The sequence below is a fragment of the Megalopta genalis genome, chromosome 3, assembly GCF_051020955.1.
Source record: "Megalopta genalis isolate 19385.01 chromosome 3, iyMegGena1_principal, whole genome shotgun sequence".
Classification (NCBI taxonomy): Eukaryota; Metazoa; Arthropoda; class Insecta; order Hymenoptera; family Halictidae; genus Megalopta; species Megalopta genalis.
Window position 1 is genome coordinate 1,237,826 of NC_135015.1, and position 27,946 is coordinate 1,265,771.

General features: G+C 37.5%; 1 protein-coding gene across 4 annotated transcripts in view; it reads right to left on the reverse strand.

Moving 5' to 3' along the window:
* The window catches only part of LOC117227247 (cell adhesion molecule Dscam2), a 424,317-nt gene that overhangs the window by 90,978 nt on the left and 305,393 nt on the right, over nucleotides 1–27,946 (reverse strand). For all 4 annotated transcript variants that reach the window (XM_033482337.2, XM_033482339.2, XM_033482336.2 and 1 more), the window contains exon 7: nucleotides 10,459–10,708. In XM_033482337.2, the coding sequence (XP_033338228.2) occupies nucleotides 10,459–10,708 (250 nt within the window). The remainder of the gene's footprint in view (nucleotides 1–10,458; nucleotides 10,709–27,946) is intronic.

A 27,946-nucleotide genomic window follows, 5' to 3' on the forward strand; every position in this document is an offset into this window, starting at 1 on the left:
TAGACGAAACATAATTAACTCGACTAAAATAAGAAATCGAGAAAACGGCACGAATCACGATAGACAACGTTATATGCTATTTATTTTAGTTACATCATAGAATATTCCAAATTGACAATGTCATTGCGCTGACTTTCTCTCGAAAAAGTTGCATCCACAAAAACGTGGAAGCTAACTTAAATTGTCCGAGAGTGCTGCTACATTTATCACCATAATTTCGTTAGCAGTTCGAATTTTCCGTACCATAGTTTTCGTTACAACGTCCGCGTTTAAGTTGATTAACCTTCCAACCGGCTATTTTTTAGCAATTACGCGCGCTTACGAAATGTACGGTGACACAAGCAAAACTGACAGAACACAAATTTTAATTTGTTTTATTCTGCATTGACTGCAAGTTAACAACAACAGAAATGGTGTTAAAAAAGAAACGAGAAATAACCAACGTTATATTGCAATTTAACTCATCTTAAACAACGATAAATGATTTTCAAGGGACATTCTCGCCGGACAGTTGCAAAATAAAATACAACATTCTTAACAGCTCATAACAATTTGACGCTGATTCAATTTTTGAAAATATAGTTGAAATTGCTAGGTTACATTATAACTAGACTGCGGATGAAATGTTGAAGTGAAATACAAAACCATAACGACATTAGACGAGTTGTAGGATATTGTCATATTGTTTTCAACATATAACAATTATTAAAAGAAATTTTATTTTATTCCTGCAATTAACATAGGCAATTCTTATTTCGCATAAACTACTAGAAATATGTATGTTAGAGTGACTTGTTCAGTGAACGACAACGTTGGACGCATTGGATGTCGTTAAAACAACTGCCAATTAAGCAAATGAAAGGCGAAATACCTTATAAGCAAACTTAATTGGGATGTGCGTGTGTAAAAATTGTGAATGTTCGTACAGTTGTTGTTAATATACCTTGATGCGAAGACTACACTTTTACCTACTTTATTAGAAGCCAAAAAGAAATTATAATCGCGTATAAATTTGATATTTAACATTTTTCCCCAAAATGGGTTGTTTTCGAGATATTTCAATTAAAAATATAAGAAATTACATCGCATCAGTCTTATTACTTTGCAGACCTGCCTCGTAGATCTTCCCCATTCCAATGTGGCAAGCGATTAGGAAAACTTGTGGATTGGGACGACGAGAGAGTATGTGCCCCTTTAAAAAGCAGCGAGTCGAAGCGTTCCGAGTGATTAATCGCAACTCGAGAAAGGAAAGTTATTAACCACGAGGAACGTAGGAACGATCGGCGAGACGCGGCCACGCGGATCTTTTTTCGACGTTTAAAAAATTTCCACGGGACGACGCCTCGACTGAGAAATGGAGCCGAACCGAGAGATAAACGGGCTCCGTTCGCTTATTCCCCGTTTCCCTAGCGTTCGAAGAGCATCGCTCAATATTTGCGAGAAGTACTAACGCTCTTCAAACAAAACGGTTCGCCCTGTCTTCGTTAAAATCGCTCCGAGTAATTATCGGATCGGGATGTAAAGGTCTGAACGCGATCGGCTGCGCCATGCGTAAAGTGATTCTGACCGCCGACTATCCCCTGTGATTAAACGTTAACGGCCGACCATAATGGCGAACGATGCTGCTCGGCGTGTCATAAACAACGCTCGAAATTTTCGGCGGACGGCAGCCTGCGTGGCGCGCACCAACATTGCTGTAAATGGTTCGCTAATAAAGTGCGTAATTCTACTGACCAATTAGTTATTGACGATCAAGTCAACACGAAGATTAATTTTCATGCGAGAAGTCATTCGATTATACGTTCACTCAGAAACTTTCCCGTGGAAAAATGGTTCAATATTACGATTAACATTGTGCTTTTCAGGCTATTTTGCATTTTTTATCTGGAACTTTTATTAAAATTCCAGATTATCTGTCAGATTCTGCGAGCTTCATAGTCAGACTACGAGCTTTATCGAAGTCTAAACATTGTTGCAAAATTTTGAATAGTTTCAATTAAATGCTTTATGGATCTTATTGAGATTTATTTAGTCATTAGTTATGAGTGTTGTTAGTTATGAGAATTGTTGTGGAAAATAAAATTTGTCTCTACTCATTATAAAATACAAGAGCTACATAGACATTCATTTCGCACTTCAATAATTTTGATGAGTTGCAAATAATGGAACAGTATCTTTAAATTCCTTAAATGCAAAAACATTAACCAATAAAAACTGGTTTGTATTTAATCCAATCATTTTTGTTATAAATGTATGCATATACGTATAAGTTCTGCGTTTATGTAAAATGAATATTTTGTACATCGATAGCAAGGAACTGCATAGACATTTCTTACTACTTATGCTTCATTTACTCGTTTTCGCCATAATTGCATAAAAACCACAGTCTTGAAAAATCTCGTGAGTCTATTTATATTATTCATGTCCATTTTTGTACATCTTCTCACACATTCTCCTCAAAATTTGCTGATTATCGAAAGCTATAACTATAGCTGTGTTTATTAGTAGACTACGGATTTTGTGCATTTATAGCGAAAGTAAATAGATGAAATATGTATTTGTAAAGATTTTAAAAGAATTGAAGGATACTGTCGTATTGTCTTTGATATATTGAAAATATTAAGTGAAGAAATAAATTTTTATCTAACTTCTGTCACTTACAGTTAACAAAGATACATTTCATTTTGCATAAATATCCGCTGTCTCTTTATTATGGATCCATTTCCATCTCGTTAAATTTTATTTACTAAGCAGCAGTCTAAAGTCACTTCGATAATACCGTCAACTCTCATTCAAGGCAGACACACATCAGACGTGCATATAATCGATAGTCCTAGCGTACACGCTATCAAACGTGCTCATTGTCAGTCATGCCCTCTGTCAGATCAAAACATATCAATGAATTCACTGATACACAATTCCCATTCATCAATCTCCATTGAGAGATAGTTTAATCAAAGATCGTGTTAATGAGCAGTCGAAAAGATCTCAAATATTCTCAGAGTTCGACCAAATTGAAGAATTTTGAACCAAAATCGAATTCAGGAGCTTTTGTTTCGATATTTTCAGATTCGCATATGCTGATTTGCAAATCATTGAAAATTCTTGATTGAACTTAATTTCCTCCTTTATCTGTAAGAACTATATATATACTATTCAATTCCAGACAAATTACTGGCTTTTTATGAAATTGTTTCTCGATATATGTATTTGTCTAGGAAAAGGTAAATAATATTCAGTGTAACAATCTGCCGCAGAAAAAAGTTACATAACAACGCAATACAATACCTTCGTAATAGAAAACAATAAAAGCCGCAGGATATTTAGAGTTGTTTCCTTTCAAATCAGTTTAAGACAAAGGAACTTTTTTAACTATAAAATAAAATTATACATGCTTTTGTTCAAATTCTCCATATTTAACATATAACAAACATAATTAACACTCATAAAAAATACCAACGCATGTACATTGGACAAATCAGCTGATTTTCTAGTAATTAGATTGTGAGTTATGTTTAATGGAACTTAGGGTACTGGTTATAGTGGGGTGACCAAATGCTGTACCTTTGGTTTGTTTTTGGATATAATTAACATTATATTTATTGAGCAAGATATATTAAATTTGTTTATTCATTTATTTTGTTTATCTTTGAATAAAAAATCGAAGATGTCTTATTCGATAAGTATTGATTATAACATAAGTTCGACCTGCTTTGTTACTTAATTGCGTAACAATGCTTTGCCGATTCATTGGCAACTGTGTTTTACCTCTTTTTTTGTTTAGATTTCAATGATTATTTCTGCGAAAGTCTGTTTACAATCGGTGGTCCCTATTACTGTCTACAAAAGTTTTCAAACGCTTGGAGATAAAGAACATTTTCGTCATATTTTGCTTTTTTATTACAGCGAAGCTAAAAATACGTCAAAAACATGTCTAAAAATTCGTGGTGTGTACAGAGACGATGCAATTGACGAATCAACGTGTAGGAAACGGTTTAAAGAATTTAAAGATAGATTTATACATTTGAAAGATGCACCCTGTTCTGGACGTCCTGCAACGACAGATTCTGCACGAATTAAGACCCTCGTTAACAGTAATCATCATATAACAACACGTGATACTGCAGAAATGTTAAAAATATCTATCACGACGGTTTCAAAGCATATTCGTGATCTGACAAAACGGGACGAATTAATGTTACAGTCTAATACAAAATTAATTATACCCAAGAACACAAAGCAATAGCATAGCAGTTGTTATCCACAGCGAAATACTCAATAAAAATTGCTGTCGCCAATTTAGAACACACTAGCTTCGCAGTTGTAGAAAAAGTCAATGTAATTTCCTTAATGGACGTCGTTCTACCGTAGGATAGTCAACAAGACCCAGTTTGAACGTGCCTCGACGTTTCGCAGACGTTCTAGGTTTAGAAAATCACACATGACCGCTCGAAACTGTTCGAATTTCAAAATTTCGGGGCAGACGGTCTCTGGTAAAAGGTAGAAATCCCTTGATGGGACGGCGGATGGACGGTTAGCAAACGAAGACTGTCGACCATCGGACGATAGAGAAATGTCTCTGGATGCCTTGGCGGGGCGTACATGCGACGCCAAGACGGAAATGGCCGCCGGTATTTTCGTGTACCGAAGACGGTGGACTGACAGCGTCGTCTAAGGTAATGGATTATGTCACGTGGGGCGGCGTTGGTCGATTTTAAAGACGCCGACGACGGAAGTATTCGTCGAAGCCGGCGTCTTGCCTCGCCGGGAAGTTTTTGCGCGGGAGTTTCGAGCTCCGCCGACACATTCAGCCGGATTCTGCCCCGCGCCTCGACGCGGCGTCAAGTTTCTTTCATTCGGCCGGCTTCCCACCCCCGCGACCAAGACAAATGGTATATATTTATTTCACAGCACGCCAACCAGTGGATTTCTCCTTTCTCTATTATGCATCGCCCTCGTTAAGCATTTCTTTTTCATCTCGACGCTCCTCCCCGCTTCCCCCTTCACCACGCTCTCTCTCTCTCTCTCTCCCTCCCCCCTCACTTACTCTCACCGCTTCGTCTTCCGCGACGCGTTCCGTCTTCCATTTGGTCTCTTGTTTTCCTTCTCGCCGGCTTTTCGTCGATCGTCTCCCAGCCCTCGCCGCTTGGTTCTCGCCAGAATGGATGAGAGAGTCGCGGAGAAATCGAGAGGAGCGAGTAATGAAAGAATTCAGTCCCACACATCGAGCGAGATTTCTTGAGGACGAGGTTAAAGCGGGAAAGACGGGGGCTGGGATCGAGATCGTTCGAAGGCGATCCATGGTGGGAGTGTTTGATCATGTTGTCGAGCCTGGTGGAAATTCCGGAAGGGTTTCTGAGCGAAAGGGGACGGAAATTTTTCCACTTCGCTCGATATTTCGCGACGGTCGGTGTGTCCTTTGTTGCCGTGAGGTGTGTGGGAAGTTCTTCGGTGATCGGACGTTGAATTAACGAACCGTCCGTGGCGAAACTTCGCCGTTAATTAAAAATATTCAACTCGTCCGCGAGATAACGGGATAAAGCCCACCCCCGCGTTGTAATACGTGCATTTTTATCGCGTTTAACGGGCTTACTTTCGCAACGACCGATAAAAACGGCAGCCTGTTTCGCCGAAACTTTCGCAATAGAGTAACCGGTTGCCCGGGTTAACACCGCGCCCGGTAATAGCTTTAATTCAGCCTTATTATTTTCAGACGGAACTTTTATAGAAGTTGCCTGGGAATTACCAGGACCAGATTATGACCGTTTAGGCACGCTAAGCCGACCTAACCTCTGACGTGACGTTCTTAATGCGTTTATTTTGCACTAGGGCAAACGTGACAATTACTGTACCCATTCGGGGGGAGACACTACCCTGCGGCGTTAAGAAATAAGTGAAGTTTGGAAGTTTGTTTTATAGGTAATTGCCAAATAAAAGATTTAGTCTTTCCAAGAGAATACAGATGCAAGTTTCAGCTTTGTTCATCAAGTTTTTAAAAGTAAAAGTCGTACGAAATGACGGAGTTATTCGTTGTTTCTGATACCTCTTCTCGCAGAACATTAACTGCAGACTGCCATAGGTGACAAGTACTTGGACGTCTGAATTAAACAAATTTTTTGGATTCATAAACTAGAAACTAATATCTAAAATGTAGCGCAATAGATTTTCGAAAATTTTAATAATCGTCGCAACGAAAATAATCGCAATTTGAAGGAAGAACAGCTGTTTTTGTTTAAAAAAAAACAACTTTGAATGCTTATTTAAAATCAAGTAATTTACATACCGAAAAAATCGTACGCTACATTGTAAAATATTATATGCAGAATATTTCCATAAAGTTTAAAGTAAGTCGGATGTATAGTTCCGGAGATTTAGCGACGGCCAGGTTGAAAAATCTAGTTTCGTGAAAAATATAAAAGAAGTTTCAAGATACTTTTCTCTTTGATAAAGTAAGGTTCTTTAAACATTACCTTCAGTCATTAAAAATCTGAAGTGACGCAATTATCTCGGTGCAGCGGCACATTGCAATATATATAACGGTTTTAATGGCATTAACAGATTGTACGTGCAAATAGGCTAAATAAGCCCATCTATTTAACGACTAATTCGTTTTAAGTGATTCGCAGTGCATTTTAATCATGCATAGAGTGATTTGTCCGGTTATTCGAATCACCGCTCCAGTGAATGAACATTTCTCGCGTTATATAAAAAGTAAAGTTTATCATTCCCTTTTCCCATTAAAATTTAGCCAGCGATATCTATTATATTATGCGTCCACAGATGTCTTATTTTATTTTTACGAAAGTTTTCTTAAAAAAGTTACAACTAGCAAAAAATGCTAAAATTGTGTCTATGGATTTGTGAACGATTACGACGTGTAAGAAAGATGCAGCTTGAATGTTCTTTCGCGCTAAATCGATCGGCATGCATTTATAATTGAATAAAGGAACGGTAAAGTGGCTCTTCAAACTAAAAGTTCAATTCAGGAGATACGATAAGGCAGCAATGATAATGAATTTTAAATGAGCTGCTGGAAATTTTAAAATATCTGGAGTTGATGGTTACTTAATTTTCTCTTCTCGTGAGCTATAAATAGCGTAACTATTAAAATGTTTTTGAACTGTGCTAAACCTTGTAGATCTGTATGAAATTTCACATTGTTCTAAATTAATTGTTACAAACACAATAATATTAAAAGAATATTACACTTACGTTCTTTGTTGAAGTTTCTATGTTATTATTAGATCCTTAATCTCTTAGCTGTATATGACAAGTATTCTCATAACGAAAAAAATGACAATTTTTGTGTTATAACGAATATATTTGTCATAAAAAAAATGTAATTATCATTTCCACAAAAATATATTCGTAAGCAAATATTTTAGAATATTCCGAAACAAGGACGAGATCAATTTCTGGTAGCACAGTTTATTGTAGAAATGTAAATCCTTGTTCAAACGTAATAATTTTCCAAAGAACGTAAACTTGTTAAGATAACTATAAATATAATATGTTTAATCCAAAACTTTGAAACCCTACTATTAGTAGCCCATTTCGTTCGGAAAATCTTGCAGTTGCTTGGTGCTCATTTATTTATTGTAAAAACTTGCATACGATGGAAACAAAATCCACTATCCAGCGACCGTTATTTGTTTTTCCATCTTCTCACCGCAGAGCACACCTGGTTTTCAATATTTTCATTCGATGTAGCATCTATATTTGTTTACACGCCGAAAAATAGAATAAAAGCTGTGTGCTCTGAAATATCCGGTAAATAAACTCTGTTTGTCGTTCCGCTGCGATTGGAACATTATAATTATTGTTACTGTGATCAATGACAATAAACATAATGAAATTACGTTCGTGCCAGTAATACGAAATGACGAATGTGCCGGGACTGCCTTCCCGATATCAATATTCATGCTGCGCCTAAATGATTGCCAACGGCGGTAGATAATATTAAAATCGTAGCTTGCAATTAAAGCGACATTGTCGAGTCAGTTATTTAATAAATATTTAACGTTAAACCGTGCACCGGGCGCACGGATATCAGTTTCATCTGCGCCACTTTATCTTCCGTTGCAGTTTTAGCACAGAGCCTGGCGCAACTGTTCATCAAAAATTATTTTGTTCCGTATCTTTCACCGGTAATTGTACACCGTCGCGTTCTAAGCTGAGTCGTCGTGACAAATTGCATTTCCCTTCCTGCGAAACTGTATCTCCGCCTCCCCCGCGGCACCATTCATCTTCAGCACCTTCGCCTGATCGCTGCCTACGCTTTTATTGGCCTTAAATTTTTAACTTTCGAACTGGCTAATTTCACCGAGACTTGTACCGAAGTTCCACGCCAATTCTCCCGTCTCGTCCACGTCCTGCTCGCTCAACTCGGATAGAAAATTAAGTATTCAAATATAGTAGGTTCGTGGGAAATAAAGGACCGATTTAAAGACACCGTTGCTACGTTCCCGGAATTATTTTTATAGGGCGATGTATTAACCTTTTAGGTACGGCTGAATTCTGCGCGAGGCTATTTCTCTGGACGGCAGAGTCTGATGTGTACTGTACAGAGTCTGATACTGTGGCGAAAGTGGCGGGTTCCTCAGGTCATTTGAAGCAACTTTTTCCTTTACAAAAATTTTCTCCGAGGCACTGTTAACGAGTTATCAACGAAAAACAGTGACCAATGAGAGGCGAGCTCAGCTGCGCGAGGCGATCAAGCCAATGAGCAGAACTGGGTTTCGTGCGCTGGTTGGCTGGGCCGCCTCGCGTCAGCCGTACTCGCCTCTCATTGGTCACTGTTTTTCGTTGATAACTCGTTAACGGTGCCTCGGAGAAAATTTTTGTAAAGGAAGAAGTTGCTTCAAATGATCCGAGGAACCCGCCATTTCCGGATTGCGAGACATTTTTGGGACACCCTGTAGACTGTTGTAAATCGATGCGAAGACAAAAGAAGTGTGAAACAATGCATATGAAGACGATTATTTGGTTCAAACGATGAGCGAGTGAGCTACTAGAGCAAGCCACTATAGTGGCGCGTCGTCCAGAGAGATGACATCCGCGAAAGCCACTATAGTGGCGTGTCATTCTGAAAGATGATATCCGCGGAAGCCACTATAATGGCGCGTCGGGCTTAAAAGTTTAACGTTAGAATTTCGAAATTTGGCTGTAATATAAATTCGTCCCGTTTTTGTCAATCCAAAATCACGAATATGCTTTGAAACCGTCATGATGGATATTTTTTATATTTCTGCGGTATCACGTATTGTTATACGATGATTATTGTTAACGAAGGCCCGAATTCGTTTCAAGTCTGAATCCATCCTTAAATTTTTTTCAATCATTTGCATCGTCTTCGTACATGCCATGAATTTTTGGACATGTTTTTGACGTATTTTTATCTTTGCTGTAGTAACAAAGCAAAAGTGACGAAAATGTTTTTTATCTCGAGGCGTTCGAAACGTTTATTAATTATTATTAATTATTAAACGTTTAGACAGTAGTAAAGATCACCGATTGTAAACAAACTTGTGCAGAAATAATCACTGAAACCAAAACAAATAAAAGAGGTGAAATACTTGTCGTCGGTTGTTAATGAATCGACAAAGCATTGTAACACAATTAAGTAACAAAGCGGAACGAACTTATGTTACAACCTAATAATTTAGTCTTCGTTCTACAGAGTACATACTTGCCGTACATCATTACATTCTAGAACTTTAACAAACAAGACACTGTAATTTTAGACTTCATTCATTATTGGCAAAAAATTGCATCTGATAAATATAGGGTGAGCCGTTTAACTCGTTCCCCTTAATTTTTCTTTACTTTCGAACAAAAGTTTGTTAATGTGCAACATTTAATCATGCCATTCGAAAGTCTATCAAATACAGAATTATTAAGGTAGACGAGTTCGGAAATGAATATTTATCGAGATATTCATTATTTGACTTTCAATGCAAGAAACGTTCAAAATGTTGTCCATTATAATCGGTGCAAGCATGTGGACGATTAAGCAATGCAAATGATATCTGTGTAAGTGTTTCATATTTTATCGAGTGACCATCATATTTTGACGAAAAAGGAAAATAGCAAGAAATTAATTGTTACCGCGAATGCTCCTCTTTATACGAAATAACATTTGTTCCTCTAATATATCAACGAAATTTAGATCGCTTGCCCCGATTATAAAGAAGTTACTCTGTTTTCAAAAGGTGTACGAGTAATATTTCAACCGAATGTATCGAATTTTCGCATTTTATCTAAGTAAGTAAACTTGAACGATATTTTCAAGAACACAGTTGCAAACGGAGAAAAAGTATATTAAAAGCCGTTTGTTCTCGGGTCTCCGTTAATTCGATCATTTTATCGATAACGATTGTTCATTATCCAAACGCCGATTCGAGGCACGTCAAATACAGGAATGTTCGCCTAATTATTTCCCACTGATTCAGTACTCACCCCCAAGGCGTAATTCCGCAGTGGCCTGGACCATCTCATAATCGTTCTGTGCGAAACACTGATACATCCCTTTGTCGTCCCTAACGATCGAGGAAATTTGCAGCGTGGATCCGTCGGTTCCCGTGATCTTGTTCCTGCCGGAGGCGCTCTCTCGGACCGGAAGTCCGTCTTTCGTCCACGTGATTACTGGCGTAGGCTGTCCGGTGACGGAGCACTGAAATTCTGCGTCTTTGCCCAAGTCCACAGTGACCTGAAACAGTTATCGATTCGTGTGGGTTATCCGGAGCACGTTCACCCATAAACGTCACTTTTAATCCCCCAAACTGTCCCTCGAGCTTAATATTGTTACCCGGGAAAGTTAGCCGGTCGATTGTATCGGGGAAATCTGCTTTGCCGAGAACGGCTGTGAATTTAAACCGCGAGGTTTCCTGCGTATCTGCAGTACGAGTACAGCCAATTTCATTTCCAGACATTGTCATGTGCTGTTTCGGTTCTTTGTTTGCGATTTAGTGCTCAATTCGGTTACTTATTTGCATCGGTGAACAATCAAACAAGAGTTAAATGTTTTGAGATGTATGCAGCGCAAATTAGTGCACGAACAAAATGAAAATTTTAAAACAAGACTATAGTCAAAAATATTATTATTTATATTATTCATGTTCATTTTAGTACATCTCCTCGCATATTTTTTTTCAAAATTTGCCGATCATCGAAGGCTATAATCGTAGCTGTGTTTGTTACTAGACTACGGATTTTGTGCATTTATAGCAACAGTGAATAGATTAAATATGTATTTGTAAAGATTTTAAAAGAATTGAAGGATACTGACATATTGTCTTTGATATATTGAAAATTTAAGTGAAGAAATAAATTTTTATCTTACTTCTGTCACTTACAGTTAACAAAGATACATTTCATTTTGCATAAATATCCGCTGTCTCTTTATTATGGATACAAACATTTCCATCGCGCTAAATTTTATTTACTAAACAGCAGTGTAAAATCACTTCGACAATACCGTCAACTCTCATTCAAGACAGGCACACATCAGACGTGCATTCAATCGATAGTCCTTGCGTACACGCTATCAAACGTGCTCATTGTCAGTCATGCCCTCTGTCAGGTCAAAACATATCAATGAATTCACTGATACACGACTTTTAACAAGGCTACAGTCAAAAATACTCCTTTTGCCTGACAAATATGTTTTTGGAACGAACATACTATTTATTTTATTTCAGACCTTCCAGTTCTTATTTTTGAAACTTGGATCTGGTAAATGTGAATTTGGATAAGCACATTATGCGTTAATAGTAGTATTTAAATGTGGTCATTAACCAGAAATTTACCATGCTGGTCAAAATGACCGATCTTATAATTTTTGTTTTCAAAATGTTGAAATTATGAAGACTCTTTCTTAACCAGTTAGCTGTTGCAATTTCTTTGAAAATTTTATGTGTGGTTGTTACAATATAAATTTAAGTTCCAATGAAATGACAGTTTTATTTTTTAATTTTATTTTACGAACATTTATTTATTTACTTAACTTAATCAAAAATTGTTGACTGGTTAAGAAATCATTAAATAAATTTCCTTATTCAATTATATTAGAAGAGTTTAAATAAATTCAGTCTTATCATTTTCCTGAAGAAACACTTTTACACTGCGGTAGGATTAATGTTAATTTTTGATGAGGCAAATGATCTTTCTATTAACGATATTTATAATAATTAAGCTTGTAATTATTTATTGATATTATAGGGAGCAATTTTTAAAATATCGAAGAACATGTTTCACAAAAGTCTACAAAATTTCACAAAATTTCAAAGACACGCGTCCAAAAGCGTAATCGATTATTGCAAGTATACCACGACTATAGACATGCAAACGCCGCGTGAATTGTGCCAACAACACAAGCCTCGGATCGCGTATCCGAGAATTATCGTGGGCGCACAAAATGACCGAGTCAGACGTTGTAAAATCCGCGTTTTGTTCGCAGCCGAGGGAATCAGCATATTAATTTTCCCCTCTAATTTTCCGCATGACGTTGGAGAACTCTGGTGGATCATTTGCCTCTGAAAGTGTTCTTTGATCTTGCCAATCGTATATCGGCAATACCATGAAATATTTCATAGAATCGAACATTGGAGAATTTCGAATCAATGGCTACGAGTTCGACGTACAGTGACTCCAAAAAGTACTCTGGCAACCTTTTCCGCAATCGCACAAATCTTTTCGAGGTGATTGAAGCGATACCGTGGATTTTTCAGCGTGCACATAAATTACTTAAAAAAATTGATGTAACAATCATGAAATTGTTGTTCTAGGTTCAGATAGAAATACTAAAAGACATTTCAATGTTTCAATTTCTCATCATTTCTCAAAATCTTTTTCATTTTATTCTATCATTTGAACTAACTGGAAATTTTGCAAAATATTCACCTTTGGGAAGGCAGCTCCGACTTTCATGGTTTTCAAATATTTTCTCGAGAGCATAATTTTAAATAAAGTAGTTCAGAATGATGTCCTAGACATCATATTTCAAGTACGTCAAAATCGGTACTGCCTCCCCTAAAGTGAATAATTACCAAATTTTTTTTAGACGCTGATCAGTAAACTAGTTCCTTTAACGTCTCAAAAAAATTTCATATTGCTATCTGAATGTTGCAAACGTTATTCCGCTTTGGAAGTGAACGAATACTTTTGAGAGTTACTGTAACCCAAAACTTGATTTCGTGCGTGTTCGTCGCATTTGCTGGATACTACCATCGGACACGTGATCCACCGAGGCAGAACCAGACGAATTCCGAGTCAGATAGAATACGCCGACTCGAATGTCCCGGTAAGTAAGACCAGCTCTTCGAGGCTTAATTGCTTCCGGATCACGCGAGCATCTCCCTTTGATCAGTTTTGTGGTGCCGACTGATTTATCGTTAAAGGGGATCGCTTTTGGTAAACGTGAGTCGACGGCCTCTTTTCGTTTATTCCCAAATTTCATAGGAACCCTCCATTTTTCACTCATTAACCTAATCAGCGTAAAATACGCATCGATCATAGTTTAAATCTGGAACGGTGCGACCACTTTTTCGGAAATAAATCATAGCTTCAGTATTTTCGATAAAGTCGAACAGTGTTTTAATAATCTGGAACATGCATCGATTGCGGTAACGAAAAATAGTTGTTTTTACGTTCAATAGAAAATGTCGACTTTGAAAAATAACAAAATGTATCTTAGAAAATGTATAATAAATGAGGAAATAATTGTGTGAGATGTTTTGATTGCAAACAATGCAGGTGACTCGCGTGTGCGTTCAATACCGAAATACCGTGATTCTAAAAATCTGTCGGGTTGTAAGGTCGATGACGTTAAACGACGGAATTGATTGGTACCGCTGTTCGTCTAATTGAAAAGAAACACCTGTTTTGACGAGTTTTAACCTTGAAGACTGAATTTGGAGCACTATAAAATAGACTAAACTCGATGGTCTAAGGTTGAATGTGTACGATAGATGGCTGTCTAGAAGACTAGCGTGGGCTGGGGTCGACTAAAGCAGAATGAGAGATTGACTGAAGCAGACTGAAACTGATTGGCGAATTGGTTTCTGGTTTTTATATTCTCCGAAGATAGAGATCTAGAAACTGATTGGCTAGTAACGAGTTGGAAAAAGGGAAGCAAAGAAGTGACGTAGCGCATGCCGCAGATAACGAGAAATCCCGAACGGGTGACCGAAGCGGTGCGGGAGCTGGCGAGCCTGCTATAAATCAAAAATATACGGTAACTAATATGCGATAACGAATAAGCGATTACTTTACTCGTCGGAAAGAAGGCGGCTCTATGAAGTTATAAACCTAAAAGACGGCAAAGAAGAAGGCTATGGCTCTACGAAATTGAAGACCTAAAAGAGACGGGACTTTTTGTCAAGTGTATACCGTTTGTTGAAGGAATACGAGTATTGTCTCGCTAAGCCAGAGGGAACTCCACGGAAATCAAGCCATTGCAAACTTGAACAGAAAGCAATTTGCTCCAGAGAAAATCAGACGGACGGAGAACAAAAATTCCGTTGTGGAACGGAACAAAAATACGTTTAACCCTTTGCACTCGAAGCCTCTTTAACTGTGAATGTAAAACAATCTTTCCGGCTTACAGTATTTTATGCGTATGAAATTGAGTCTCGCGATTCATACAACAGTTACGCTTTTAATAATCTTTTTAAAATCTAAACTTTGAGAGATAATACAGGGTGAGGCATTTTAAACAGGTCACCTGAATAACTCGCTTGTTTTTGAAGATAGGAGAAAATGCATTAGACCAAACTTACTTGGTATCGGGGGACACATATATAATCTGGCATTACCAATTTTTCTGTAGGTGGAGGCGTCAAGGAGATATGAAGGTCAATTCTGTTTTTTTAAATGGAACTGTAAGTTTTTTTACTTACATTCTGATAGAGTGTTTCGAGGCGAATACAATGAACTATTATGGAGGTCATTCAAGGTCACCCAAAGTGACACAGAAAAACAAAGCTAAAATACAGTAAAATGGCAAATAATCACAAAAAATTGTTTATAAATCTAATCAAGAAATAATGTCATCTATTTACTTGTGTGCAATTTTTATCGTCATAATGTAAAAGCTAAGATAAAGTCCAATGCAACGACCACAACACTATGACCATATGACATTTAGTAAAAAAAGTCCAGAAATATTTACGACATTTCTAATCCTTCGCTGATATGTATAAATCTCTGAATTTTTCTTCAAATTATTTTCTAAAACAGATAATTTAAAATTACCAATAATGTTTGAGGATACGGATAAGCGTACAATGTGATTGAATGTTTGTTTATCTTTTGTGACCCGTGTCACGTAATACACACACGTGATACACAAGTATTCGAAAAGTACTCTGAGACAATTTATTTTCTCTTGCAGTTGACTTTGGGTGACTTTGAATGACCTTCATAATAGTTCATTGTATTCGCCCCGAAACACTATCAGAATGTAAGTAAAAAAGCTTACTGTTCCATTTAAAAAAACAGAATTGACCTTCATATCTCCTTGACTCCAAATAAGTTTGGTCTAATGCATTTTCTCCTATCTTTAAAAACAAGTGAGTTATTCAGGTGACCTGTTTAAAATGCCCCACCCTGTATAAAAATTATTTTGGAACGTGATATAACAGTTTTAATCGTGCTTCAGAGTCACCACTCGAGTGCAAAGAGTTAAATGTAAATCAATGAATGTGAAGAAATATATATGTATAAAGGATGTGGCATGAGATGCGAGACACTCTGGCGGATGTATGAAAAGGCATGAATAAGTAGAATTATCGATAGACTGCAGATGACGAAATGACCGACAAAATGATGGGTTTACCTTATTAAAGACTTTACAAATTTTCATACCTTATATGAAAATATATTTTTCGATGGAAAATGAGTCATTCAAAAGAGGAAGGTTCAAAGTAGTGCGCCGTTCTCACGATTTAAGAATATTTTACAGATATTTAGTAACATAAGTGTTAAGAAGTAGACCAAAAATTGAGTCACGGAATCCAAGCATTTTTATGTCATTAGATAAGTTTCTGGGTGAAATCATGAGAACGACGAGCTACTCCCTCTTTCGAATGACTCATTTTCCGCCGAAAAATATTCTCATGTTAGAACAAAAACTTGGAGAGCGATTCAGCATGGTTTTGCGACGTTAGAATTTACGATATCGACAATATAGAACAAAAATTGTGACACGATTAGTTAGATTGGTTTGTATAAGGTAGTGCCTCGGTAGAAAGGCTGTCGATGTGAGGTCTGAGGCAGATGCAAGCTTGGATTGTGGTTATGTTGGATATCTGTTCGCTCATTAGCAGTATGCGTCTGTATATGTCTGCATATGTAATTTTCCTATATATGTATGTACATACAGTCAATTCTTTTTAGAAGACCCGGAGTTCGGAATGGAAAACGGTAATCGGCGGACATTCAGACGCAATTCTTCGGGTCTCACGGCTCGTTTTTATAGTTGCCGAGATTTCGTGAGAGGGAGAGAGAGATAGAACGAAACTCGGGGCAGTCAGCAAAAAAGGTAGTATGAATACATACAGTGAGTAATGAAACTATTCGAACACTAGTATAACTTCGACTTCTACGTCATATAATTAACTAAATATCCATTAAAGGGAAAAGATACTTTACGGTATATTAAAGTAGAGTATACAAATGTGAAAATATGCAAGAAACTTTTGATTTATACATGAAAATGTTTTTAATATATTTATCCGATTCTTCCAATTGAAATGAGACCATACACGACATGCTTTAGACCATATTTATTCATTATACGTAGCAAGTAACTTATTTTATTTCATTAAACAAATTGTAATTACAACAAAAAAAGCATTGGAATAATACTAAAGGCAACGTCAAAGAAGGTACACTTATACACGAAAGTATTCGAAAGCTTACGTTTCTAACATTCAATTAATAAAGTATATGTGTTAAACTGAAGCATTTGATATAATAAGACACATATAACAAGGGATGGGTCTTAAGACTGCGTAAGCAAAATTAGAAAATAATTCAACAATATATAGCGTTTTTACAGTACATTGTAAACAGTTTAGTGTAGTACATAGTACAGTTTATTGTAAACACGTACCAGAAATGTCTCACAAAAGTATTCGAACAAAACAATTAATAGTTATTTAAATTGAACGATTAAAGGTTTTAATAGGAGGTTGATCCACCTTTTTTACTTTTATAACAGCCCTAAGTCTGTTTTCCATTGAGTGGACCAACTTAGAAGTAACATTTGCATTTCTTGCCAATGATTGCCATATTTCAATAATATTTCGTTTTAACGCTTCTTTCGAAGTAATAACCGTATTTCTCTCTGAATCATTTTTCTACTTCATTTCATAAATGTTCAATCGGGTTTAAATCGGGACTTTGCGGTGGATGTGGCACCACGTGTGGAACGTTTTCTAATACCCATTCTTTGACTATTTTAGCGATATGCTTCGGATCATTGTCAGACTGAAACCAATAATCGCTAGGTAAATTCAATTTTGATGCACTGCTTTTTAAATTTTCCTGCAAAATTTTTAAGTATTTCGTTTTATCCATTATCTCATCGATGAACACAAGGTTTCCCACTCCACTAGATGCCATACAGCCCCAAACTAATACAGATCCACCATTACGTTTTATAGTCGGTCGTAGATTTCGCGATTCTTATTGTGTGTATTCCAAGAAGAAAACCATTTATTAGCAAGAAAAATAAAATTGTACGTTTAAAATTCGCCGAAAAATTTATTTATGAAAATAATTCATTCTAGGACAAAGTATTATTCTCTGGTGAGAGTAAATTTAACGTTTTTGGTAGCGATAGACGTAAAAGTGTTTGGAGGAAAAAGAACACAGAATTAGAACCGCGAAATCTACGACCGACTATAAAACATAATGGTGGATCTGTATCAGTTTGGGGTTGCAAGGCATCTAGTGAAGTGGGAAACCTTGTGTTCATCGATGGGATAATAGACAAAACGAAATACTTAAAAATTTTGCAGGAAAATTTAAAAAGCAGTGTATCAAAATTGAATTTACCTAGCGATTATTGGTTTCAGTCTGACAATGATCCGAAGCATACCGCTAAAATAGTCAAAGAATGGATATTAGAAAACGTTCCACACGTGGTGCCACATCCACCGCAAAGTCCCGATTTAAACCCGATTGAACATTTATGAAATGAAGTAGAAAAATGATTAAGAGAGAGAAATACGGTTATTACTTCGAAAGAAGCGTTAAAACGAAATATTATTGAAATATGGCAATCATTGGCAAGAAATGCAAATGTTACTTCTAAGTTGGTCCACTCAATGGAAAACAGACTTAGGGCTGTTATAAAAGTAAAAAAGGTGGATCAACCTCCTATTGAAACCTTTAATCGTTCAATTTAAATAACTATTAATTGTTTTGTTCGAATACTTTTGTGAGCCATTTCTAGTACGTGTTTATAATAAATGTACTGTAAAAACGCTATATATTGTTGAATTATTTTCTAATTTTGCTTACGCAGACTTAAGACCCATCCCTTGTTATATGTGTCTTATTATATCAAATGCTTCAGTTTAACACATATACTTTATTAATTGAATATTAGAAACGTAAGCGTTCGAATACTTTCGTGTATAAGTGTACCTTCTTTGACGTTGCCTTTAGTATTATTCCAATGCTCTTTTTGTTGTAATTACAATTTGTTTAATGAAATAAAATAAGTTACTTGCTACGTATAATGAATAAATATGGTCTAAATGTTAGAAACGTAAGCGATCGAATACTTTCGTGTATGAGTGCATGTACAGTAATTTCTCCCAGAAATGCCAAATTTCGGGTTGCTGCGAATTTCTCTGTGCTAGACTATGAAATTTATTGCTACGTCGATACTAATGGTCGACAGAGTCGGTCAAGCGTGTAATGTAGCACGCGACGCGACACGAATTTCCTGAAGACGACACAAAATGGTCTGTTTGGGTGTAAGTCAGGTAAGAAAAACACGGAGTTACAAGGTACGTGAACAATCTCCATCGAATCGTGGCATGTTGCCTCCGAATTGCCTTCGAATAGTGGCATGCGGCTTCCGAATTGCCTTCGAATCGTGGCAACAACATAGAAATTAAAAAGTTAAGTCATCGCTTTATATATATATATTTTTATATATATTTAATTAATATGTTATTTATTTTTATATATCGGAATCGAAACACCTAGATTTGAGAATACTAAGCCACGACGATAAGACGTGATTCTTCGAGCCTTGCGATTCGTTTTTGCCGAGTTTCTATAAAAACGAATCGCAAGGCTCGAAGAATCACGTCTTATCGTCGTGGCTTAGTATTCTCAAATCTAGGTGTTTCGATTCCGATTCCAAACATGTCTGGGAATAATTACTGTATGTCGTTCAAAAGCAAATATCGGTGGAGTTATGCTATTCGGGCCTACGTTCGACGGAAATTCGAAGGCCACATGTCTCGATTCGACGGCAATTCGGAGGCCACATGCCTCGATTCGACGGCAATTCGGAGGCCATACGCCTCGATTTGACGGTGAACTTGAGCATCAACGGTCATTGCGAATGCTCACGTTCCTTGTGTAGCTCCGCGGTTTTACCCATACCGAAATAGAGCATTTTGTATTCTCTTCCGAGAATTCGAGTTAAAGTAGCTGCGTCGCGTACCGCATCACACTCTTGATCGACTTCGTCGAACCTTAGCATCGACGTAGCAATAAATGAGCCGTTTATTTTGAAAGTGGCATAAGTCACTTTGTTTTTAAGTCGATATATTTAAGAGTTTGCGTTTTAACACGTTTAAAAATATAGATGCTAACTTTCGAGAAGATTTACTTGTATTTGTTATCTCAGGATACTGATATTTTTCTCAGTATAAATAATTTCGAATAAACATTAAAAAATTACCACTTTTCATTACGGTAAAGTGACTTATGCCACTTTCAAAATAAACGGCTCAAATTGCATAGACTTAGGACTAGCACAGGAAAATCCACAGCAACTCGAAATTTGGCATTCTAGGGAGAATTTACTATATTTCACAAAGAAATGTTTGATTTCCCGTGGAATGATTCAGAAACAGGAGGACAATGGGGGCTGGTGTTTCTTCCCACACGTCGTAAACGAACTGCGCGTTCGGTTTCAATCTGTTCCAAGGAAAAATTATTCCAGTTGTATTTTTTGTGCCGAGTCCACAGCTCGGGGCGGTTATAATACCTCACGAGGATTTCGAAAACATAATACGGTAACTCGAAGGGCAGAGTTTAATTACAAGTCGTCCTGTTGAAGGAGTGGGGCGAGGTAACCGCGGGACACAACCACGAGTTCGACATTCATGAAGTCATTTGCTCGGCAACTTCAGATCGGGAAGATTGGGTTCGCGATATTTTCGGTCGGTCATCCTAACTTTTGGAACCCTCGGCGTTCGGAAAATTCTATCGTTGAAATATTTAGTCTGTACATTTAGTCGTTGGAACATCTGGTCATTTGGATATTCGTTCATTGGAATCGCGTTTGAGATCGCGTTTGAGATCTCGTTTAATCTCGTACTTGAGATCGCGCCTATGCGTCGCAAACGAGCAGCAGGTTTCGACTTGTCTCAAGGACAAGTTATTACAGTATTCTTTGCGCCGACTCGAGATCGTCCGCTACCCTAATTAACTTAGCGCGGCTATAATACGTGACAAGAATTACGAAAACATAAAATATAATTCCGCAAGGGCAGAATTTGATTACGAGTCGTCCTATCGAAGATATCCTTGCGATCCGCATCGTAGATATTTTGAAAATCTCTGTCGCATATATTTCTGTAAATTTTAATCATGAACTTCGGTTACCGCATTCGGGTGGGTTTTCGGCTTATCCTTGAAATCTAAGAGGGAAAGAATCAGTCACGTTAACAAAGTGGTATGTTGAAATTATTTGGTTATTCATCTTAATCTATTTTCATATTGTCTTGCGATTGAATTTAGTCGAATTTCGTGTTATTGTTACAGATCTTGAAATCACATGCGAGGCAGAGATCGAGAAGCAACAGGGTGGGTCTTTATCAGCAAACAAAGCCAACATATAACACATAATCTATTTTCACATTTAATAGCGATTGAATTTAATCGAATTTCTTGCTATTGTTGCAGACCTGGAGACTACGTGGATGGCTGAGATCGAGAGGCAACAGGTCGGGCTTCGTCAAGGAGGGAGGGATGTAAGTATAATCTTCATCAATATGCAAATTACGTGGAATAGTTTGTAATCTCTGTGCTTTTCTTTCTGTTCCAAGACTCTAACACAGCTCCCTCTTCCCACCAAGTAGTGAGCGAACATTCGGGGAATACTACTTTCTTTTCTTATTACGTAGAAATTGTAGAAGATTTTGACGAGTATATTGGCCAAGGAGTTGCCCAGCAATCCTTTGAGTAGTAATCTGTTTCCTAGAATCTCTCTGAACGTTGCGATTTCCTACGATTGTTTCAAGTTTTAATAATTTTATTTCGAAGCTGCCGAAAGAGAGAGAGAGAGAGAGAGAGAGAGAGATTATCATGACGCGAATGTTACAAAAATTATATTGGTGCATTCACTATAATAATATATTGAATAACTTGCTTCCGCCTAATTGCATTAGAGATCACATGCGGAAAGACGTTTCGTGATAGGTAAAACATACTTGATAAAAGTTCAAAATAGAGTTTCTTTTCCTTATGATATTATTATTAAACATATTTGAACATATTTTTGAATTATTATCATGGAACTATTAAACATTCTCATTTTTCAATGAATGTGAAGAATCTTAGCCCGAGGAACTAATGACTTTTTTGATGAGATTCGCAGAGATTCGAGGTTCCATGTTCGTTGCTCGAATCCTTCCGAGTGTCCAAGCGTTACTCGGGAGGATACGGGCAACGGCACATGGAACGGTATTTAACAATAATAGCGACTGATAGTGACTAGCGTATCGTGCACGACGTAATTTCCACTTGTGTGTGTGCGCGCACGCGCGCGTGGGTATAGGTAGTGGATTTTGCATCGTTCTTTGAAATCGAAACTAGTTCGAATCAAACATATTCCATAGGATCTATGTCATGCAACGTGGATCTTTATGCAATATGTATGCACAGAATGTTCATTTTCTATTCTTATCGGTTGAAACGGTTTAATAAAAGCTCGCGAGAGTGTTGAAAAATTCAACTATACCGAAATGTACCGTATTTATTCTAGAGTGACTAGTATTACTAGTCAATTAGAATCTCGCGCGAAACAGTAGCTTTCAATTAGAATTCGATTAAATCGCAATGATTACTAGAATGAGGTGTCAGTTGGGATGTCAGTGGCGTCCCCGAATGTTTTCTGTATAGGAAACGGCACTTCAACGTACGAGCGAGAACCGTGGAGTGAATGTGTTGCTGTGATCGTTTTACTATTTTTAAAATATTGCATTAGGCAGGATAACTTGCTTTAACCTTTTAGGCCCGACGCGCCAGTATAGTGGCTTCCGCGGATATCATCTTTTAGAACGACACGCCACTATAGTGGCTTTCGCGAATGTCATCTCTCTGGACGACGCACCACTATAGTGGCTTGCTCTAGTAGTTCACTCGCTCATCGTTTGAATCAAATAATCGTCTTCATATGCATTGTTTCACACTTCTTTTGTCTTTACATCGATTTACAACAGTCTACAGGGTGTCCCAAAAATGTCTCGCAATCCGGAAATGGCGAGTTCTTCGGATCATTTGAAGCAATTTCTTCCTTTACAAAAATTTTCTCCGAGGCACCGTTAACGAGTTATTAACGAAAAACAGTGACCAATAAGAATCGAGTACGGCTGGCGCGAGGCGGTCCAGCCAACCAGCACACGAAGCCCAGTTCCGCTCATTGGCTCGATCGCCTCGCGCCAGCTGAGCTCGCCTCTCATTAGTCACTGCTTTTCGTTAATAACTCGTTAACGGTGCCTCGGAGAAAATTTTTGTAAAGGAAAAAGTTGCTTCAAATGGCCTGAGGAACCCGCTACTTTCGGATTGCGAGACATTTTTGGGACACCCTGTATATACAGTATCAGACTCTGTACAGTATACATCAGACTCTGCCGTCCAGAGAAATAGCCTCGCGCAGAATTCAGCCGTACCTAAAAGGTTAACATTAAACCTACCAAGTAGTAATACTATCTGGCATGTACTGCTTCACAAAAGTGAGAAGATCGAATTTATTTAGAATTTTTATTTTAAAACTTGCTCCAATAATATAACTTATACAAGCATTTTCCACGAAAGAGTCTCGGAACTTTGCAGAATTGCAAAATAAGAAAGCGGTCACTTTGACCGCTGTAGGTTTAGTGTTAACGGTGTGTGCGAATTTTTTCGTAGGACTAGAGAGGACTGACTATCGTTCTCTTCTCCGGTAGGCCGCGAATCACGCGATAGTCAGCCACCTCGAAGGATTCGATTCGAAGTCGGTGCTCGACGTTCGATACACGGCTCGAATCGATCCTTCGAGAATTCTCTTAGCTTCCGCGGTCGCGAACGCGTACACGTGGGAATTAGAGCTTTCGAAACAAAACGATACCGGCTCCATTGCATCAGCAGGATTATCGACTTTTTCCGTAACTGTTACTTTATCTCGGAATTCGTTGATCTTCTGCTAGCTGCGGAGCAGTGTCGAGAGAGGCAAATTTGTTGTCGTTATCACTTTGTCACTGTACTCTCGTTTGTAAAAATAGTAGTTGTAACATTAGTATCGTAGATGTTGAATATGGACAGGCTTCGCCGCCCCAACGAGCACGTCCACGACTTGCAACAGCTTTGCGAAATAATCACGTGTTGCTTTAATTCATTTTAAGCAGAGTGTATTAGAGAGTATTAGTGTTGCGAGTAAAATAGTCCCGATTTCTATTGATTTTGAAATTGATTTTTTAGAATGTAGTGTTGCGAATGAAATAATCGCGATTTCGTCTTGATCGTTGTGCACGGTAGCTTTAAAGATAGCGTTGCGAATAAATACGATCTCGCGTTAGATTGATCAATTTTCGAGGTTTTTAAAGTCCACTTGCTTTCGGAAAGTAATGTTTTCGATCTTTGCGATTTTCAAAGGACAGACCTTGCCGTCCTAACAACAGCTCAAATGGGCACATCCGCTACTTATCATATCGTTGCGAAATTAGCACGCGTTTCTTCAGTTAATTTTGATCAGAAATCGAAGTTAGCGTTGCGAATAAAATAGTCGCGATTTTTCTTTGTATTATTAAGTACAGTTGTTTCGAATATAGCGTTGTGAAATATTTGCGTTTCGACTCGCCAATTCTCCTAGATTTTTCAAAGTCCACAGACTTTCTAGAAATTAAAATTAATCTTTTGGATTTCTATTCGTTGTATCAGTGTTGCGACGAGACAATAATTTGCTTTCCAACATTTCAGACGCTCATACTGCAGCTGTAACAATGGACAAGGTCCCAACGAACAGCTCGGATGGGCATCGCGATATGCATTATAGCGTCGCGAGACCAACTATCGCGTCTTGTCTTTGAATCGATTTCAAAGTTAGCGTTGCGAAAATAATCGCGTTGCAATAACATCGTACTTCAGAGCCCATGCTGCAGCTGCAACCCTTCGCAGTGTCGTAATTTTCCTTAGAATCGCGAGACGAAGTAACAACGGTTGAGTTAGCGTAGCAATTATAAACGCGACTTGGTTAGCCACTATTTTTGACAATAGTGAAACGAAAATAGCCGAAGCTCGCAGCATAAGGCCGTCAAACACCACCTCTGTGTAAAAAAGTCAGCGTTACAAGACCTCGTTTATATCCAGGGCGGTCGGCCCTCAGAATGTTGAGCTGAAACCACCGTCCTGGACGAAGGGACGCATCCGTCCTGACGTTACGTCGTAACGTGAGAAATATTCGTGCGAAATATTCGTGCGGAATATCCGTGGCGAATTTCAACTGAGGACAGCTCCTGTCGCTAGGTTATCTCGAAAAATTAGCGTTGCGAGGATTCTTCTACGGGGTTGTCTTAGCGTCGCAAAAACGTTGTGTTACAGTTGCGAAATAAATAAATTCCACACTGCGAGTAGCCATTCCAAGGATCGCTGCAGAGTTCCATGCAGAGTTGCATGGAAACAGATCGAAGTGCACGGGAGTTTTTAACTTCGAATCGAACAAATTAACGTCGATATTATCAATGTACTGCTCGCGCTGCTATTCAGAGATTTAACTCTAAATCTCGTAGATCAGCGTTGCGCGAAAAAAGAAGTTCACGTTTCTTCATCTCTTTGATTTCGATTTCCTCTCTGCGTACAAAGTGTAATTGTAATTCTCCTGTTCGGTATCATAAAGAAATTATCCGATGAAATTAAAATGGAATCAGGGTTATAAAAGTATGCAGAGAGAATAAACCACTGCAAATTCAACAGTTCCTCGCGTTTCCATTTAATGTTGTGTAGACAAATATGAAAGTGCACTGGAGTTCTCCATTTTGAATAAAACGTTTGCTTTTGGACAGCAATGTCTATTTTTTAATATAATGTAGTATAAGAATGATCCACACGCGCGTTTGTTCGGAATACATGTCGAGTGGATCACCATTTATCGAATGTATCTCCTCTTTTTTATTTTTGTTTACTTTCTGGTTACTGCAAGTTTAAAATTAAACCTATCATCGCCGGTCAAAATGACCGGTCTCACATATTGCATTTTAAAATGGCTAAAATTATAAAGACTCTCTTCCATAGAAAATTATTGAATAAATTTCTTAATCCAAGTACGCGTTGTACTAAAAATTGTGAAAAGTCTAAATAAAATCAGTCCTGTCGTTCTTACAGGGCAACACACATTCGTTATTTTTAACGTTCTTTAGGTTTGGTGTTAAGCCTATTTCAGATTATTTAACAAATCTCATTTATAACTATCACGATATAGTGTTGTAATTGGGATGTGGTGATATATGTAGTATATGTTGCACTGAGTATGGCCTTAGCTTTTACATCGAGCATGTTAGAAGGACTTGAAAGAGTGCATATGTAATTTTACTTTTTCGAAAATTCGTATTCGTATTCGTGATCGTTGGTGGTATACCGTAGGACAATCGTAATCGCTTGGGATTTTGGCGGTTTGGTTTTCATCGAGGGATATCATCGTACAAAGACATCTTATTCGTCGATGGATGCGTAATTTTAATACTGTGTTACTGTGTTAAGACGTTAGGACACTTAATTAAAGTTTAAGAGTGTAAGATAATTCTAAATAGTTTAAATTCAAAATTGTTACGCATGGCTTGAATTATTACTTTAGTTTCACTACTTGGTTCAGTTTTTTGACTTTTGATATGCAATAATTTGTTCACATGTGGTTAGTTATTAAGGCCTTAAATACTTGAATTGAGTTCCTTTTTCATTCCTAATAGAAAACGCCGTTCACTTCATCTCGTATGTATGTAATGAAATCTATACAGCATATTTGCTGAATCCGTAAAGCCACGTGACTACTCCAGTCCCTTGATTGCAAGATGCAGAAACTACGTAGACATTTTTTAACTATTTTAATGAGTTCTCATTAATGCAATAATATTTCTAATTTGTTTGAACGTTTATGTACGTTTACTTACATTTAATCCTCTGAGTTTTATCATAAATACATAAAATCCGCGGTTTAGTTACTAACACTAAACCTATCAAACAGTAATACTAACTGGCGTATATTGCTTCATAAAAGTAGAGAAGATCGAATTTATTTAGATTTTGTAAGTTTTTATTACAAAAAGACCTGCTGCAATATTGTAATTTATTCAAGCATTTTTCATAAAAGAGTCTCTAAAATTTGCAGAATTTCAAAATAAAAAGACGGTCATTTTGACCATTTTGTAGGTGTATCGTTGTTTGAATTTGACGAGACATGTATAAGTTATGCATAATTCATTACATATTTGTTGTCATAAAATAAGGTCTTATTAGTTTCACCAAACCCAAATTCAACAATAATGTGCTGTGCTGTTTCAGATTTTTCGTTTATATTTTCATCGTGTCGACTAATTTATATAGATATTTTGTTGCCCAATGTATAAGTAACGCGGCTAAAATACTATTTTGAATCGTTTATAATGCGATCACGAATTCTACGAACACAGAGCATGACGAATACGACTAATAATGCAAAACACGGTTTTCAGAGCATATCTTATTTCCTCGTTACCTAAAACCATTACCTAAAAGATAAGTTTCCGTTTAATTCTTGCTGATATGAAATAATGTATAAATCTCCAAATTTACATGCACTTTCGTCGTTCACTCAAGCTATTTACAATTTATTAAAGAAAATGAGGTAAGTAGAGTATAACTTCGCGTTCCACGACTGAGCATCGTTATTTCCTCCCTGGCTTGTATATCATCCGCCGATGTGAAAGAGGTCAAATACTCATATTTATTCATACCATTAAAAAGACCATAGCTCGTTTCTTACCGAACAACAAATCCGAACTTTCGACTGTGATATATGGATTCACTGGACAGTTTAATACAGGATAGAGACACGATGTTACCTACGGAAAGTATAAAAAGCTTGACCTACTCGGTCGCGACTGACCGCAGCCCGTATACCAGCGAGATTGAATCAAGTGACCTACTGACATTTCCCCATGCCCAGTCTTAATTGATCTCTGATTGACAATGTCGTCCTTTGAGCTAGCCCAGGATTCCGTCTTATGTATTATTAAAGAGGCTCGTTTAACGGGGACTGGTAATGGGATACAAAGGGAACAGAACGTGACAGGGATGATTATGCGTTTGCCTTACAAGCGATGCATCAAAATGACATGTCATACGAATGTACACAGTCCACGCATTAATCTTGAAGCATTTGGACATTTCGTGGAATCTGATCGACAGTTTATCGTCGTGATTGTGACAGATTTATTGCAAAAGAATTTTAAGTTGTATTGTG